This window comes from Pituophis catenifer, unplaced genomic scaffold (genome assembly GCF_029215685.1).
Source record: "Pituophis catenifer annectens isolate HBS135680 unplaced genomic scaffold, rPitCat1.0.hap2 SCAF_1, whole genome shotgun sequence".
NCBI lineage: Eukaryota > Metazoa > Chordata > Lepidosauria > Squamata > Colubridae > Pituophis > Pituophis catenifer.
Genome location: NW_027256881.1, coordinates 89488536 through 89505224, shown reverse-complemented (window position 1 = coordinate 89505224; position 16689 = coordinate 89488536). Strand labels below are relative to the sequence as shown.

The 16689-nt window shown below is 38.5% G+C and overlaps 1 protein-coding gene across 4 annotated transcripts; it reads left to right on the top strand.

Annotated features, from left to right (window-relative positions):
- The first annotated feature begins 539 nt into the window (after positions 1-539).
- On the top strand, positions 540-12735 carry TBPL1 (TATA-box binding protein like 1). 4 transcript variants are annotated; one of them, XM_070952473.1, is made up of 7 exons: positions 540-727; positions 4576-4762; positions 6319-6401; positions 6508-6571; positions 7794-7897; positions 8034-8128; positions 11501-12735. In XM_070952473.1, the coding sequence occupies exons 2-7, from the start codon at positions 4628-4630 to the stop codon at positions 11578-11580; spliced, it is 561 nt and encodes a 186-aa protein (XP_070808574.1). In that variant the 5' UTR covers positions 540-727; positions 4576-4627; the 3' UTR covers positions 11581-12735. The 4 variants fall into 4 exon arrangements, with proteins under 4 accessions (XP_070808574.1, XP_070808583.1, XP_070808566.1 ...); XM_070952482.1 differs by having other exon boundaries at positions 540-731; XM_070952465.1 differs by having other exon boundaries at positions 540-803.
- The last annotated feature ends 3954 nt before the right edge of the window (positions 12736-16689 follow it).

Below are 16689 nucleotides of genomic sequence, written 5' to 3'. Positions count from 1 at the left end.
GTAAATATTCAAATGATAATATCTGCTGCTTGCAAAACATGTTTAAACTCTTAATGATGACGCTGTCCAGTTTCTTTAAAATATTAATATTATAATTATTACTAAAATGGGGCAATGAGGAAGAAAGGAAGAAGAAAAGAGAAATATTGCTCCCTATTTCCAGAAGGGGAGCTATATTAAACACTTGGATAAGCGCTAGACGGCAGACAGCATACCTAAAACTCTTGACTGCTGCTGTCATCTAGCGACAGCCAGTTTTTAAATTACTATTAGCCTTCAGCTACGTCCGCCTGCTGAAGAAATCAGCCGCGGGAAAGCCCCGAGGGCTGGGGGGGGGGGGGGAGAGAGAGAGAGAGAGAGAAACGCGATCTCTCTTCCCTGACCACGCCCTCCCGCTTCTCGATTTGCATTGGAAGCTTCGGGACTCTCGAAGAAAGTTTAAGGCAGCCGATCGAAACAAACTAGCGGCGACCTTAAACCGGAAGGACCGTGCACGCGGAGAACATCCGGTTGCCGCTCTAGGCGGCGGAGATGGGGGCGCCGTCTATGGTGTTCGCGCGCTTTGTGATGTTTTATTGTGTCGCGGGGATTCGGCGGCCTGGAAACCCGGAACCGTCAGGAGAAGCGGCGGCGGCGGCGGTTGCCGAACGTCTGTGGGTCGCTTAGCGGCCGGTTCTTCTCAGAAGCCGTTGAGCCCAGAGGAGGAGGCGGAAAGGCCGTCGGGGCTGTACGTCAGTAACGGTCTTCGTGCCGCGAACCGTTGCACGCGAGCCTACGGGGGAAGCGGGGTCAGAAGTGCCGGGGTGGGTTTTTTTTTTTTTTTTCCCCCTTCCTCCCTTTCCGCCTGGCATCTTGAGATGGAGGAAGAGCTGAAGAGGTTGAGGGGGGAGCGGGGGGGGGGGGGCGAAGGAAAGGAAGGCTTCTGCGCTCAGGAAAGGCCGAAGAGTTGCTTTGGGTGCAAAAGCGGAGGCTGCTACGTTTCTTCTTCTCCCCTCCTCCCTCTCTCCGCATCTGCTCCAGAGCTTTCTCCCATCTTCCTTCCCGTTTCGGCTGCGGGGAAGGGGGAAAATGCAACGCCATAAGCCAGCCTTCCCTCAACGCAGTGTGACCTCTTTTTTGGGGGGGGGGGGAGGAACAGCCATGCTGGCAAGGGCGATGAGGAGAGAGAACTCTAAACCCAAGAAATCTGGACGTTTAACGGGGTTGGGAATGGCTGCCTTATTCGTCCTCCCTGGGAAACAGCCAGCAGGAGGAGGAGGAGGAAACAGCGTCCACCGCAGGCACTTCTCTGTTTCCTGGCAACCTCAGTGACTCACGTTCATAAAAAAGTAAATAAGCTGAAGGCCCTCCTTTTCATTCACAAGGTTGCTCTCCTTTCTCGTAATCCAGGGATGCGCTCTGTGACCTCACCTGGAGGCGGAAAATGAAATGGATCCGCTCAGAGATCCAGCTGGGTTCTTCATAGGATTGCCTCTACAGAGGCCCAGATTTTATATCTTGTTATTTGGGAGAGGTGAATGGTTTCATAATGCTATGGATCCTTTTTTCTACCAGAGGGCTTTTCTTTAAAAAAAAATGCCCTTAAATAGAGTCGTGAATGGGTTCATAATGCTATGCATCCTTTTTTCTACCGGAGGGCTTTTCTTTAAAAAACGCCCTTAAATAGAGCCTGGATATAGCTATCCACGTTGCAGTAACTTCTCTAGATGGCTGTCTATTGTAATGTGACATAGGAAGGACTTCTTCTAAAGAAATTGCAGTTTATAGAAAATACAGCTGTAAGGTAATCTGGCTTGATAGAAACCATATCATTTAAGTAGCTACATTTATTCTGTACCAACACATTGTTCAATAGATAGTATTTCTTGCATCCCGTAATTTTCATCCATTGTCCCATTGCCGTTTGAAGTTACATGGATGGTAACCTGAGACAGCCTTTTTGACTGAGAAACCAGATATTTGTTGCATTTTGAATTTTTTTTTCCTGTTTGCTGCAGCATTTCAGAAGTCTGAATAGTGAATTTCAATTCCTGTTTTGTACTTTAGCCATGTTTAGTAAGCCACTGCAGCTATTTCTGCCTCCCTGGTTTTATTGTTTACTTAGTTTTAAACTCCTTTGTTTCTGAGAAAGTATATTGAAAAGCAGATTATTAATTGCATTATAAATAATGCTCAAATAATCTTAATCACTCAGAAAAGCATAATTGAAATTAAAGTGCAAAAGAACATTCTCCCCCCCCCTCCCTCCCCCCTCAGAAAACCCACCAACAATTGAATCTGGAGTCCATAGAACAGGATGGGAAAAATAGAATGAATTAAAATGAGTTTCAGGTTGAGAAATGTTGTCATATTCTAGAAGACACATGGGTATACTGTAGTAGAACTGCTCTGGAAAGACCTATTTACTCCCTTTCACAAATCTAGGTTTCCCATTTTTAGGAGCTCTATATTCTTTATTATTGGGAACTCTCTTAAAATGCAAGAAACTTTTTCTCCAATCAATTTCAGTCACCTTCCCTCATATACTTTCTATTGTAAAAAGGCAAAGCTCGAGGTATTCTGGAATTGGGATGTGTACATTCAAGTTTTTATCTTTCATTCAAATAACTTCTCCCTCAAATAACATTGTAAACTTGAAATAAATGCCTCTTATTAGGTGACTGCATTTTGTTCATCTTGTCTTGAACTCTTGTTATCATCTGTACAGCAATTAAACTGTGATGCAATATTAAAATTTAGAGCTAGATACAACAACATCTTGCTAGCCTTGAGCTCTTGTACTATGTGGAGGGGAGTTTACACAACTGCTTCTGTCTGTACTCCTTGAGTATTGGTCCTTGCAGCGATGACAATAGGACAAAACAAATGAATTTTATTTTGCCACTATCAACCCATTTGAAACACTCCAATGGAGTGAAACTCATAATCAGAGTCCGTTCTTAAGCTGAAATGCATGCCAATCTTCAAAAGAAGGAATTGGTACCTTTAGTAATACGCAAGCCTTGAAAATTATTAAAGAGTAACAGTGATCAATATTCTTAATTGGAAGATAGGGGTAATATTGTAGATAAACTTTCAGTGTTTTCCAGAGCATCCAGCCCTTTGAATATTACTGGATTTTATTACATGCTTTTTCCATCCGCAGTTCTGAAAGTTATGATAGCATCCTAGAGAAAAAATGTAGAAGTATTTTTTATGAATCAGTGAGTGTATAATTAAGAAGAAAGTTGTGTATATGTTCACACATCTGAGCTCAGGAATAAATCATTGTATTTGGTGGGAAATGAAATATTTTTAGTGGACAGCTGCTAGCTAACTTGCAGAAAGCACTTTCAGGAAATGGTATCCAGAATTTGTGTAGGTTTCCTGTATTATCCTTTCCTCCAATAAAAGATTTATATTATTCTTTTCCCCTCAGTTCCCCAGCTGCTATCTTGAACTACCAGATGGCCTCTTTCTCAGTTTTGAATTTTGAAATAATTTTTTTGAGCTAAAAGAAAGGTGTGAATAGTGTGAGAGCCATCAGTTGTTACTGAATTGCTTGTTCTTAGTATTGGCTAAAGGTGATAGGTATTGGAATTCAAAAATTCATATAATCATTTTTCACTTCATTCTTGTTTGTAATTTAAGATCAGCTAGTTAAGGAATAGTTAAAGATTTCCCTAATTCAGATACTTCAGACTTCATTTAGACAGATCTTAATGGCTGAAAAATAATTGTTAGAAATTCAATTGAAGTAAGATAACTTTAAAGAATGCAGATTACAATGTTAATTTGTATTCATTTTGGAATGCTTTTAATATTCATTTTGGAATGCTAAATTTTCAATGATAATTTAAGATAACTTATTGAATCTCACCCATTTCTGGAAGAAGATAATGCAATTCCAATTTCCATTACTTACATCTGTATTTTTGCTATGCTGTAATTTTGGGCATGATGCCGTCCACTATAAACAAGCTCCAATTAAGTCCAAATGTAGTGGTATAATTTACTTTGCATAAAAGAACCAAAATACACATTTTATACGTTGATAGAATATATTTCATAATTTAAAAGATCATATTGCATAGAAAAACTGAATTTCACAGTATTTCTCTCTGCCATCATGTTCGCTGGAGGCAGAAAAACATGAACAATTCAGTTTGGTTTCTGTCTCTCAGATTCTTATGACATGGAAAGTATAAATCAACAAATAACAATAAAAAAGCTCTGGAAAATTAAATTATAAATAAATATAAATAAATAAAACAATTCCAGGGCTAACCTTGTTGTTTGAAAGTATTCTATGTACAGTATTTTGCAGATGATGGTATGTTTAACAGTTTTGGTTGGCTAAAAAAATCACATTAACTTTAATATCTTTACATTAAATGGGTATCAATGTCCTTAGATCAAACTCTTGTAAAAAAAAATTCTAATCAAATCATGTAACTTAAACGTTCACACACATGCATGCACACACACAACATTTGTCTATTGGGAAGATGCTGTTTTTCAAATTAGGACTTCATTTCGGGAGTTAAAACATACTGTTATACTTTTTGATATCTGTTTAATGTATCTTACCCTCAGGATGTAATCTTTCATGGTATGGTGCTGGGAATCTGTGTTTTAAATCACCCCAATGGATGCAGAGAGTGATGTTGCATTGGATATTTTAATCACAAATGTGGTCTGTGTCTTTCGAACAAGATGTCATTTAAATTTGCGAAAGATTGCTTTGGAGGGAGCAAATGTGATATATAAGCGTGACGTTGGGGTAAGTAACATTTTAATTTTAGAATACTCTCACGAATATTGGAAACTTTAAAAGCTCTACATAATAAAACATTTTAGATAATTTATTTGGTAATAAGGATTGAATTTTTTTTACAGTGTCAGGCACTCAGGAGAGTGTCTTCAATGTTATTCTCAAATGGAAAGTACCCCATTGGGAATTCCTATGCCTTTTAAAAGAATTGTATTTTTCCTCTACAGCCAGGCCTTTTTAGATTGAATTAGTTTATCGTGATATGAGTTCTCAGATTTTAATTGTTGCATTGCATGCATAACAAGCGTACAAAAATGTTTATGTAATATTTCAAGCTCAAAGGCCAATCTTACCAAAAGTGTTCTAACAGCCATAATCAGAAGAGTATTGGAACACTTTTATAAGATGGGATGGTGGTTTTTAATTCAATCAGCAGTATATCAAACTTGAGCAATCTGTTTCAGATTTGAGATGTTTTGTACACTTCTAGTGTATATAGTAAAAACAAAATCATTGTGCTAGTTCTTACCCTTAAAACCTTCAGTACTTTAACTAAATTGTTTGAAGGACTGTCTTCATTTTATCAACCTGCCTGCCCTTCAGTTGAAGGCTCTCTTGGCCATACTTAAGGGAGATAATTGTGTGGTTAAAACAAAAGAGAGAGCTTTTTCTATAGTAGGTTCCACACATATGGAGTATCTTGCTATCTGGGGTACATCAGCACCATTAGTGCGAGCTTTCTGAAAAGTTAATAAATGCATTTATTTATACCTTGAAATGGTCTTGCTGCTCTTCTAGTTGAAACAGATTTTAGTATTATAAAATGTGTTTTTTAACTTTTTTTATTGTGTTACTGTTTTAAAATGAGCAGCTGAGAAACGAAATGTCAGCATGGGGGAAAGACCTAAAATAGGGATTTTAACCACAATTCGTTTATATTAGTTTCAGAATTGTATTTCTGAAATATAATCATTTCTGCTTTAAAGTTTAAAAAATTCAGGTTGATGAATATTAGATATTTATATAGCTGATACTTTGTTCACATGAATTGCTTATATAATTGGAATTCTGTCCACAAGTAACCCATACTGTGTAACTTGTTTGCAAATAAATATTGTTTTGTTGGTAAAGCATCATGCCTGAACAACTATAGTAATAAGAATTAATTGCAGGAGATTCAAGAGCTGAAACAATTTTGATTAAAATACTAAGAGAAAGGAAGAAAATTTGTTACTATGTTGAGGTTCAGACTTTTCTTGGTTTTTACTGTGGTATAGTTACATACTGTTATCATAGGCTTCCTTAGCCTTTATCCTTTTGATGCATTAGATTTCAGCAGTTATCTCCTTGTCAGCTGTAATGTAAAATAAATGCTTAAAATCTTGCCTTTTTATTGGAGTTGTTTCAAAAACAACAAAACTATGTACTAGTAAGAAACATTTAGTTTTTCCCCCAGTGTAGAGTACTTCAGAAGTGAAACTTCATGTTGAATCTTTCTACAGTAAATGATAGCATTTAGATCTCTTTTTAGATTTCTCAACTTATTTTTCCCTGATTGATTTCAGAAAGTATTAATGAAGCTTAGGAAACCCAGGATTACAGCAACAATTTGGTCCTCAGGGAAAGTAATTTGCACAGGAGCTACAAGGTATACTTAATCTATATTTTATTGCTTTTTAATGAAATCGTTTATGTATTAGTAATGCTTAATTGCATAATCCCTTAACTGGTTGTTTGTTTGTTTTGAACTCTAGTGAAGAAGAAGCAAAATTTGGTGCCAGACGACTAGCCCGTAGTCTGCAGAAACTAGGTTTTCAGGTAATTTTTCTAGTGAAATAAATATGTTTTGCTTTATTAAGTCAATTGTGACATGACACCTCTCTTTTTGTTCTCATTCAGAGATTTTTCTTATTGGCTCGGTTTCTAGAAAGTCAACTGACTACTCGCTACTCACTAGCAATTAAAACCCTTTTCCTCTCTGATGAATCCTGTGCGTTTCAGGCAAAACACCACAAAACAAAATGGGGTCAAAAAATATTTTTTTTTTCTTTCTTTTCATCAATTTCTTTGAAAAGGAAAGTTTCTCTCATCAGCTGAGTCATTGCAAAAAATGCCTAGATCCTTTACTATGAAAAGAAACCAGGTTCTTTTGTAAGAATGCAAAAAGAATTGAAGGAACATCACAGCTCTACATGCATTCCCTGCAAAAACTCAGTGCTAAGAGCAAGTCTTCTTCCACCTCTATGTTCCCTGTTTGTGTTCATTTTGTCTCTGTTGGTTTGTATGCTATTATTTGGCTAAATGTCAATAATAAAATGTTTTCTCAGCTACCGATTCTGACTTTACCAATTATAAATCCAAATATAAATAAGTAGTTTATTAAAAGGAAAGAGGAGTGCATGCTTTATTTGCAATGAAATAATAATGTGTTTAATTTGACATATAATTTAAAGGAATTATATTTACTGGCTAGTAAATAGAATTTAATCATAGTATTCAGACATCAGTTGCATTGCATGTGTGGATGCAGGAGTGTGTCCATGTGTATGTATTTTAGGAAGCAAAGTGCATTCTTTCACAGAGTGCAATGGGAGGGGGCGCACTTCTCATGACAAAATAGCTTGTCTTAAAAATAATCTAAATATTTCTCAATCTCATCAACTTTTAAGATGTGTGGACTTCAATTCTCAGGCTAGCTGAGTTCAGTACTTCCTAATGATTTGTTTGCTGTGAAACAGGAATACGATTAAAAGGACAATTACAGAATATTTCTCAGTTTTTGGGAACATTAGTAAATCTTGATTGCCATTGCAGCAACTTAATTGAATTATACGAAGTTGATTACTGAAATAATTTTCTTTTGACTTAAATATGTTAACTTCTTTTCTCAAAAAGGTCTTATGCTAAAAAGCACATTCTAGCCATAGTTTCAGGAAACAGGCTTCTTTGAAATGAGACAAAAATGTATATAACCCCTTTATTTAAGTTTTAAAAGTGTTCTAATACATCTATCTCCACATGTTCTTTCTCCTTCAAAAAGGTGATTTTTACAGATTTTAAAGTTGTCAATGTTTTAGCAGTATGCAACATGCCGTTTGAAGTCAGATTGCCAGAATTTACAAAAAACAACCGACCCCATGCCAGGTATAGTCCAATTTAACAGTATTATTATACGATACAAATTGAAGTTGTTTTAATATGAATAGAACAAATTAAAATTATTTTATGTTTTTGTATTGGGATTTATTTTTGAAATATGTTTTGTTTATTTATTTCCTAGTTATGAACCAGAGCTTCATCCTGCAGTGTGCTACAGAATAAAAACACTTAGAGCTACTTTACAGATTTTTTCAACAGGAAGTATCACAGTTACAGGTACTCATTCATTTTTGTGAATAAATATCTTCCTTAGCAATGGGACCTCAGATAATTAAAGATAGCTGTATAACCATGAAAACAATAACAAAAAATTACCTTTATTAAGACAAACAATCTGCTACAAATTTTTTTTCAAAAATCTGAATTGAATAGAATTTTTCGCTCAGCAAGATGTTAAACATAGCTGGTGTTGGAATGGAGGAGTGGGAATGACAGCTAAAAACAGGTCCAACGTTTTTATGAATGCTAGCTCTAATTCCCAGGCAGCAGTATGTAGATTGGATTAATCCCCAATTACTTCTTTCTTACCTTCTCTGACAATATAGCTAAAATTCAGATCTCTTGCATTGAGTAAAACATAGCTTATGCACAGTGGTGGGTTGCTACCGGTTTGCCCCGGTTCGGGCTAACCAGTAGCAGTGGCGGCGGGAGGCTCCGCCAACTCACCCGAACATCATCAAATACGCTCTGCGCATGCACAGAAGTGGTATGGATGCGAGCGAACCGGTAGCAAAGGTAAGTGAAACCCACCACTGCTTATGCCAGGTAGGGAACATAAAGAAGAGAAAGTAAAGAGATTTTACATAAGGAAAACTATAGATTATTTATAGAGTCTGTGGTTGGCAAAAACAAAACTAAAGAGTTACACATTCAAGTATTGTGAAACTAAGTTATAAAAATATGGAGTCACTACCGTGTTTCCCTGAAAATAAGACCCTGTCTTATATTTTTTTGAACTAAAAATAGTTCAAGCACTTGGTGAAATAAGCACTTGGCCTTATTGCCATGTGCTCAAAAGCCCGATTGGGTTTATTAGCAGGCAATGTCTTATTTTGGGGAAAACATGGTATTTAATTGGTAGAAAATAACAATGATATGCTAGATTAATAGATGCAGAAATAGCAATTCTAGTCTGCAAGCCCGGGTACAGCACGGAAACGGCATTGGTCGCGTTGGTTGATGATCTCTGGAGGGCTCGGGACAGAGGTTGCTCCTCTGTTCTGGTCCTATTAGATCTCTCAGCGGCTTTTGATACCATCGACCATGGTATCATGCTGCGCCGGTTGGAGGGGTTGGGAGTGGGAGGCACTGTTTTACGGTGGTTCTCCTCCTATCTCTCCGACAGGTCGCAGTCTGTGTTGGCTGGAGGGCAGAGGTCGACCTCAAGGCACTTGGTTTGTGGGGTGCCACAAGGGTCGGTCCTCTCGCCTCTCCTGTTCAACATTTATGTGAAGCCGCTGGGCGAGATCATCCGTGGTTTTGGGGTGCAGTGCCATCTGTACGCTGATGACACCCAGCTGTACATCTCCACCCCAGACCACCCCAACGATGCCCTTGAAGTGATGTCCCGGTGCCTGGAGGCGGTGCGGGTCTGGATGGGGCGGAACAGGCTCCGACTCAATCCCTCCAAGACTGAGTGGCTGTGGCTGCCGGCGTCCCGATATAGTCAGCTGGTGCCATCGCTGACTATTGGGGGCGAGACATTGGCCCCCACGGAGAGGGTGCGTAACTTGGGTGTCCTCCTGGACGCACGGCTGTCCTTAGAAGAGCATTTGACGGCCGTGGCCAGGGGGGCTTTCTATCAGGTTCGCCTGATACGCCAGTTGCGCCCCTTTCTGGATCGGGACTCCCTATGCACGGTCACTCATGCCCTCGTTACTTCCCGCCTTGACTACTGTAATGCTCTCTACATGGGGCTCCCCTTGAGGAGCACTCGGAGGCTCCAACTGGTGCAGAATGCGGCCGCGCGGGTACTTATGGGGGCGGCATGGCGCTCCCACGTGACACCTCTCCTGCGCGAGCTGCATTGGCTTCCGGTGGTCTTCCGAGTGCGCTTCAAGGTGTTGGTTCTCATCTTCAAAGCGCTCCATGGCTTAGGACCCAGTTATTTACGAGACCACCTTCTGCCTCCGATAACCTCCCACCGGCCAACATGCTCCCACAGAGAGGGTCTCCTCAGGGTGCCGTCTGTCAGGCAATGTCGGCTGGCGACCCCCCGGGGAAGAGCCTTCTCTGTGGGGGCACCCGCCCTCTGGAATGAACTGCCCCCAGGGATACGACTAATCCCGGATCTCCGGACCTTCCGCCGGGCCCTGAAGACGTTTTTATTTCAGCAAGCCGGGCTGGGTTAAAAAAAATTTTTTAATTGGTGAATTTTATGGGTAATGGGGTTTTAAATTGGAGAAGCCTAAGATAATTTAATTCTGTTTTAATGTATTTTAATATTTGTATTGTGTGTTTTTAATTTTGGCTGTTCACCGCCCCGAGTCCTTCGGGAGAGGGGGCGGTATAAAAATTTAATAAATAAATAAATAAAAATAAATATATGAAAATCCTTAGAAGGCAATAGTTCTTTTCGGATTGGCCCCAGTACTAAGTAAGAGTGCCATATTCTTATTTTTAAACAAATTATGTTTAAGCGTAGATCCTGTATGCTCATTTTTTGTAGATCACATAACACCTTGTTTTTCCATTAAAATTGTATCATCAATGTGTGACAAGTGACGTTTGAATGAAAGCAGTCAGATTAAATTTTAAACTGAAAGTCTAATAAATTGAAATTTGAAAATCTAACAGATAAAAGCAGAAAAATAATTGAGTGAGATCAGTTAATTGTCACAATTAGGTAAATTCAGTAGTCCATCCATAAATCAATATAACTGACAAAAGAACTGGTTTCTTATAAGAAGTAGTTTAGTTACACATCCAATTTAATTATGAGCACATGGGGAAATATTGTTTTTTAATCAGGAATGTAGTATACGATGGAAGAAGGCTTACATCTCCCTTTCTGCTTGTGACTTACATACTTTTAAGAATAAATATCCCATTGTACCAATGGGAACATTCTTTTTTTTATACTTTAGCAACTCTGGGGAAGTAACAATTTTGTTCAGTCTTGCTGAGGAGAGAAGAAATAAGACTTTGATTCCTACATGTTGGGATCCCAGTGAAGATTTTCTGGACTTATAATTGAAGAAAAACAAGATAAATAGTTATATTAAGGTCTAATTTGAGTTGGAGTGTTGGGTGGCTGTTGATGATAACAGGTAATTTACAACAATATAAAGTGCAAGTAGCAAATATGGTGAAATCAGTTGCTGAATTTGCACTTTTTTATGGTACAGCTAGTCTTCAATGTGAGGAGAGCGGAGATCCATCTAGGAGGTTTATGGATGCATGTGATGTATAATTTAATTAATGTTTTCAGGCTAGTTTTATTTTCTGCTTCAGTAGTGTTGGAATTGTTCACTTAATATTGGAGAAAACAGTTGTCGTAAGTATTAAGTTCCACTAATAAAGTTTAGGAGTTTCAAAGATTTGTTTCTGTGTCTCTTCTGAACCTTTTTTCCCCCTGTTTATTCTTAGGGCCAAATGTAAAAGCTGTTGCCACTGCAGTGGAACAGATCTACCCGTATGTGTTTGAGAGCAGGAAAGAAATTTTATAATTTGCCACTTCACGGTTAGGTGAACTAGCCAAGCACCTTTTATAAGACTGCTGCATATTGGACTTAAAGCAAAAAAAGGGTAAAGAAAAAAGGATTAACTGGACCAAGGCAGCTGAGAAGGTACAAACTCTTGGCCACAGTGATAAACTCCAGTCCTTTTTGGATTTTATTTTGAACAGTGCTGTATTGTAAAAACAAAAGTTTACAAAAATATGAAATTGCTGCTTTTTACAAGACATTCTATTTATTTCTGCAGTGATTTCTGTGTTCATAAGCAGAATTGTCATGATATGCACTAACCTTGGAAATACTTCTTTAGGTTGAGCTTGTGTTTTTATTTGTTAATAGTCTTTTACATTTTTGTATGCTGACTGTTGGGCACCAAAGAAGCTGTAGACATTACCTTTTTCACCTGACAAACATGCACAAATAAAAGTCTGCAAAACCTTCCTTCATACCTGTTCTGTTACATTCCTTTTCCCTTTTCAATTAACAATTGTATATTGGCAAAGTAACTAAAGCATTATTAGTGTAATCTTTTGTTCATTTTTTTTCTTCCAGTTTTAGTGTGCGTGTGTAAAGTGGTCAATAGCAGAATAGATTCAAGTGAATGACAGATACATATGTGTACAAAGGACAGACTCTGTTTTTTCTGCAATGTATTTGTAAGTAAATGCAGAGGTTGGCTGATCTTTTTCTGCTTTGCTCAGTAAGGGCACATTCTGGATCATAACAGATTTTAATGAACATTGTATTCAGTAAAGATAGAAGTACCATGATAGCACTTGATGTTAGTAAAATCAGCTTACTGTGTCCATAATTCAGATACAGTTTTGGTTGATTTTTTAAAAACTGCTGTGAATTACTTCCATTGACTAGTGTTATTTTTCAGGAAAAAAGTTTAATTGATGTAGACCTTTTAGCTACTTCTAAAAAATTGTCCACACTTGCCAAATACTGCTATAGTACTTCATTTTTGTTTTTTATTCTAACATGTAAGAAAGCTTGGTTTTGACATGTAATCTTGGGACTTCAAAAGCCAATGTTGAATCTCTCAGTACATGTGCATTGGTACAGATGAGTGGTATTTTAATTAAATTTTAATTGGAATGAAGATGCTACTCTCATCATATACAATAAATATGTAAAAATGCAGATGTCTCTTTTTCATATCTGAGCCTCAAAAATGAATAAATGTTGATATGAACATTGCAAATACCATGTATTCAGTTCTCAGCTTCCACTTCAGACTGAAATAAATTCAGCAGAGTCCTGCAGATAAAAATCCGATTGGCATATTTTTTTCAAACTATTTTTAAAATACTGTTCAAATGTCATGAGAACTTTGGAGGTCTGCTGGAAAAATGATATATAAATTGTGCTTTGGGAGAGGAGACAAATGGACTGAATATAAATAGACATTGTGTTATTCCAACCAGAAAGTGTGCTAAATATATCTTCCTAAAGCATTTTCATCTAGGAAGCAGGCTCACCTTTTGAGAGGCATCTACTCACATAGATTAAAACATGGAAGCAATGATTATGCGTATACCTAATAATAATTACGATGGAACTAGGAAGAGTACCTCCATAACTACAAGCTAATGTTGATTATCATCTTTTGTGTGTGGCATCAAGTCATGTGTGACTCATGGTGATGCCTGGACAAGTTCCCTTGGCAAGATTTTGGAAATGGTTTGCCATTGCCTGCTTCCTAGGGCTGAGAGGGTAGGACTCACTCAAAGTTAGTCAGCTGCTTTTGTGTCTAAGGCGGAACTAGAAGTCATGGTCTCCTAACTGCTACACCAAGCTCTCGCCTCTAATCATCCCTAATCATCTAGTGTTCATTATTTGTTAATTGCTTCTTTGGAAACTTATGTAAGATAAATGCATAGTGTGTATGAAAAAGTATGGAGATAAATAAGAATGATAGAATGATTACACCCTCTACATTAACTTTTAATTAGTCATAATTTACATTTCAAAAGTGTATTGCTTATAAAAGTGACACTTCCTAGATTGATGAGTTGGAGTGCAATTGTGCCAAATTTCAAATTGATCTGATAGAAGTTGCAATGAGTACAGCAAGTTAAAAAGCAGTAAATATTTACAAATTTATCTTTTGTATTCAGACATACTGTATATTGGGTGTAAACTATTGGTGCACTTTATTAATTAATTCATTTCTATATGGTGCTCAAAATTTTCTGAGGTTTTCTGCCCCATTAAAGAAGATCAGCAACTGTTAAAATAATTATCTATATATAAAAAAGGATATATGTAGGTATGTATGTAGGTATGTTCAAGCATAACTCTGGAACGCCTCAAGCAATTTCAACCAAACTTGGTGCACAGATGACTTACCCTCTGGAGACAAACACTGCGGGGGTAAGACACCCCTAAGACCCTCGGGTGTTTGTGTGTGTGCCCCTTGGCACGCAGGTGGCACACAGCCCAACTCAGTTCCACTGCGCGCCTCCCGCTGGCCAGCTGATATTCAGGTCTCTGCCACACGTGCATGGGGGGGCGTGCAGGGGAGTGCGGTGCGAGGCAGGGAGGTGTACTAGGCCAAAAACGGGGCGGGGCAGCCCTCCCGCAGCCCATTTTGGCTCACAGGTGGCCTACTAGACCCAAAACGGGCCCCGGGGGGGGGGTTGTGCGCATATGCGCGGGAGGCGAGGCGGATTAGGATGAAAAATTTCCGGGCAGCGCCAGGTCATCAGCTAGTATTGTATAAACCAGATATCAATCTAATTTGAGGGGGAAAAGATTAGATTGCTTAGAGCACGGGTGTCAAACTCGCCACATCACATTGCCGTCACATGATGCATGACGCATCCAGCTTGCAGGGACCGCCAGTTTGACACCCCTGGCCTAGAGCTGTGATGTCTTGGCATGCAGCGCCCTCTGTAGGCACGCGAGCCGTCACCCCAGTTCAGCTTCGCTCCCACCAGCCAGTTGGTATTCAGGTCTCTGCCACGCATGTGTGGGGGGGATGCAATGAGTGGGAGCGTATGTGCAGGGGCCACACATGCATTGCATTTTGGGGATTCAGGCACACTTTCGGCATTTGGTCCGGAAAAGGTCACTGGCCTACAGCAACTTTCAGATATGTGAACTTCAACTCCCAGAAGCATGCGGTCTGGGGAATTCTGGAAGTTGAAGTTCACACATCTTAAAGTTGTCAAGATTGAGAACTGTCGCCTAGAGGAAACAGGATTAAAGTACAGGAAAGAGGTGTACCCAATATTTTCATATTAATTTAGCAACAACACTTAATCTGCTATCTCAAAATGTAGCTTTCTAAATTTTTACTCTGCCTTTAAAGTTTTTATTCCAATTAGGAAACTTTGTTTTACATACATGTAGTAAATTGCTTAAAATGACTAGCATTCTGTTTCTCATATGAATTCATTTGCACAAAAGTGACTCATACAGTAGTGAGACTGTATGAGACTGTATGAGACTGTTCAAAATTGTCAATTATGCATTTTGCTAAACATTTTGTTACATGTGGCCATCATAACTATATGGAAAGAAACTCAGAAAAGCAGAGAAAACATTCTCATACAAATAAAGTCCAGATCAATATAGCTGGTATGTAGCAATCAGGAGTTTGAAGAGAACACTTAAAAGGCTTTTAAAATGAGGTAGGAATTGCTTTTGGCCCACAATTACAGAAGATCAGAAACATTTCTCTGTTGATTGGACCTCCTCATTATATTAAGCAATGATTTGTTTTAATCTTATTTTTTTTAAAAAAAAATCACAGTAGCCTGGTTTACACAACTCTAAGCCATAAACTATGGTTTACAGACCACAGTTGTTCAATTCATGTTATATACCAAGCAACAATTAAGATAGACTGCATTATAATTTTATAGTAAAATATGTGATTGCAGCCAGTGATTTGAAAAGGCTTATTAGTTTAGTAGGGGACAAAGACGATGAGCAGCAGTAATGGTCTACGAGGTGCTTTAGGTTACAAGTAGCTAATTCATAGTGCCTACATACTAATGTTAAAACATCAGTCTTTTCCCATCCAAAATTAAAAAAAATCAGATGTTTCAAGACTAGTATAGCCATAATTTCATTTCTTAATCTGAAATCTAATAGTAAAAAAAAAAGATTCAGTCTTCATGGACTCAACACAAAAGCGGGTAACTCACCAGCCCTGCAGGTACTTTGATGTAGTCTAATGTAAGTCTTGAACATCCCCCCCCCCCCCCCCGGTCTTCCCATCATATTGCCACTTGCCACATCTAGAAATATTTCCAGCCAGAGAATTGCTGGGAGGAAATAAGTAATAGAGGTTTTCAGATTTTCCTCCTTGGTGGTTGTAATGCAACTGGCAAAAACATGCTGTTTCTTTTGCACGTGAGGGTACATAACACTGGATAAAGCCTCCAATTGCCTTATGTCACATCTGGACTTTGAACCTGCTAAGACTAATAATTTTGGTAATTATTTAAGGCTGATGTAACCTCTAGTCTGTACAATCTAAAAGAGAGAAGTTATATTCAAGCATAACAGCGAACCGTAGTTCAACAGTACCAGGATATGTCTTGAAAAGCCTCAAGTTCTTATCCGTTCTGCTCATTCCGTAGTGTGAACATAAATAGGAAACTGGAAGTCCTTATTTCTTGCCTTCAACTAGCCCAGCATATTGCTAGGTCAGAACACTGAAGAGCTGCGTTGACTCAGATCAATGGCCTTGCAAAGGCCAGTGTTCCTGTACAATAGCCAACAAATGCCTGTGGAAAGGCCACCCACAGCAGTGAGCGCAAAACTTCCCACCATTCAACTCTATTGAATGGCCTTGATTTCTAATACCACAGTTCAGGCACAGATGTTCTCAATATCCATCATGATTTTTATCCTTACTCATCCTTATTTTAAGATACAGTATAAAGCTTCCACTTCCTCTCGGGACCCTTTCTCATTTTGCTTGCCCTGTGCTATATTTTTTTTTTTTTTTTGAGTTCTACAACAGACAAATCACAACAAAACATGATTTAAACCATCTGGCTTTGAATACCGGTTTGCTTTAAAAAATATACAACTCTCTGCTTTTTTAAAAAAATGCCATACAAAGGTCAATGCCACTTG

Excerpts from the sequence above, each read along its gene's own strand:
- TBPL1 (XM_070952473.1), top strand. The coding sequence starts at position 4,628 with ATGGATGCAGAGAGTGATGTTGCATTGGATATTTTAATCACAAATGTG. Across the intron at positions 4,763-6,318 it reads TATATAAGCGTGACGTTGGG|AAAGTATTAATGAAGCTTAG; the intron begins GTAAGTAACATT and ends GATTGATTTCAG. Across the intron at positions 6,572-7,793 it reads TGCAGAAACTAGGTTTTCAG|GTGATTTTTACAGATTTTAA; the intron begins GTAATTTTTCTA and ends TCCTTCAAAAAG.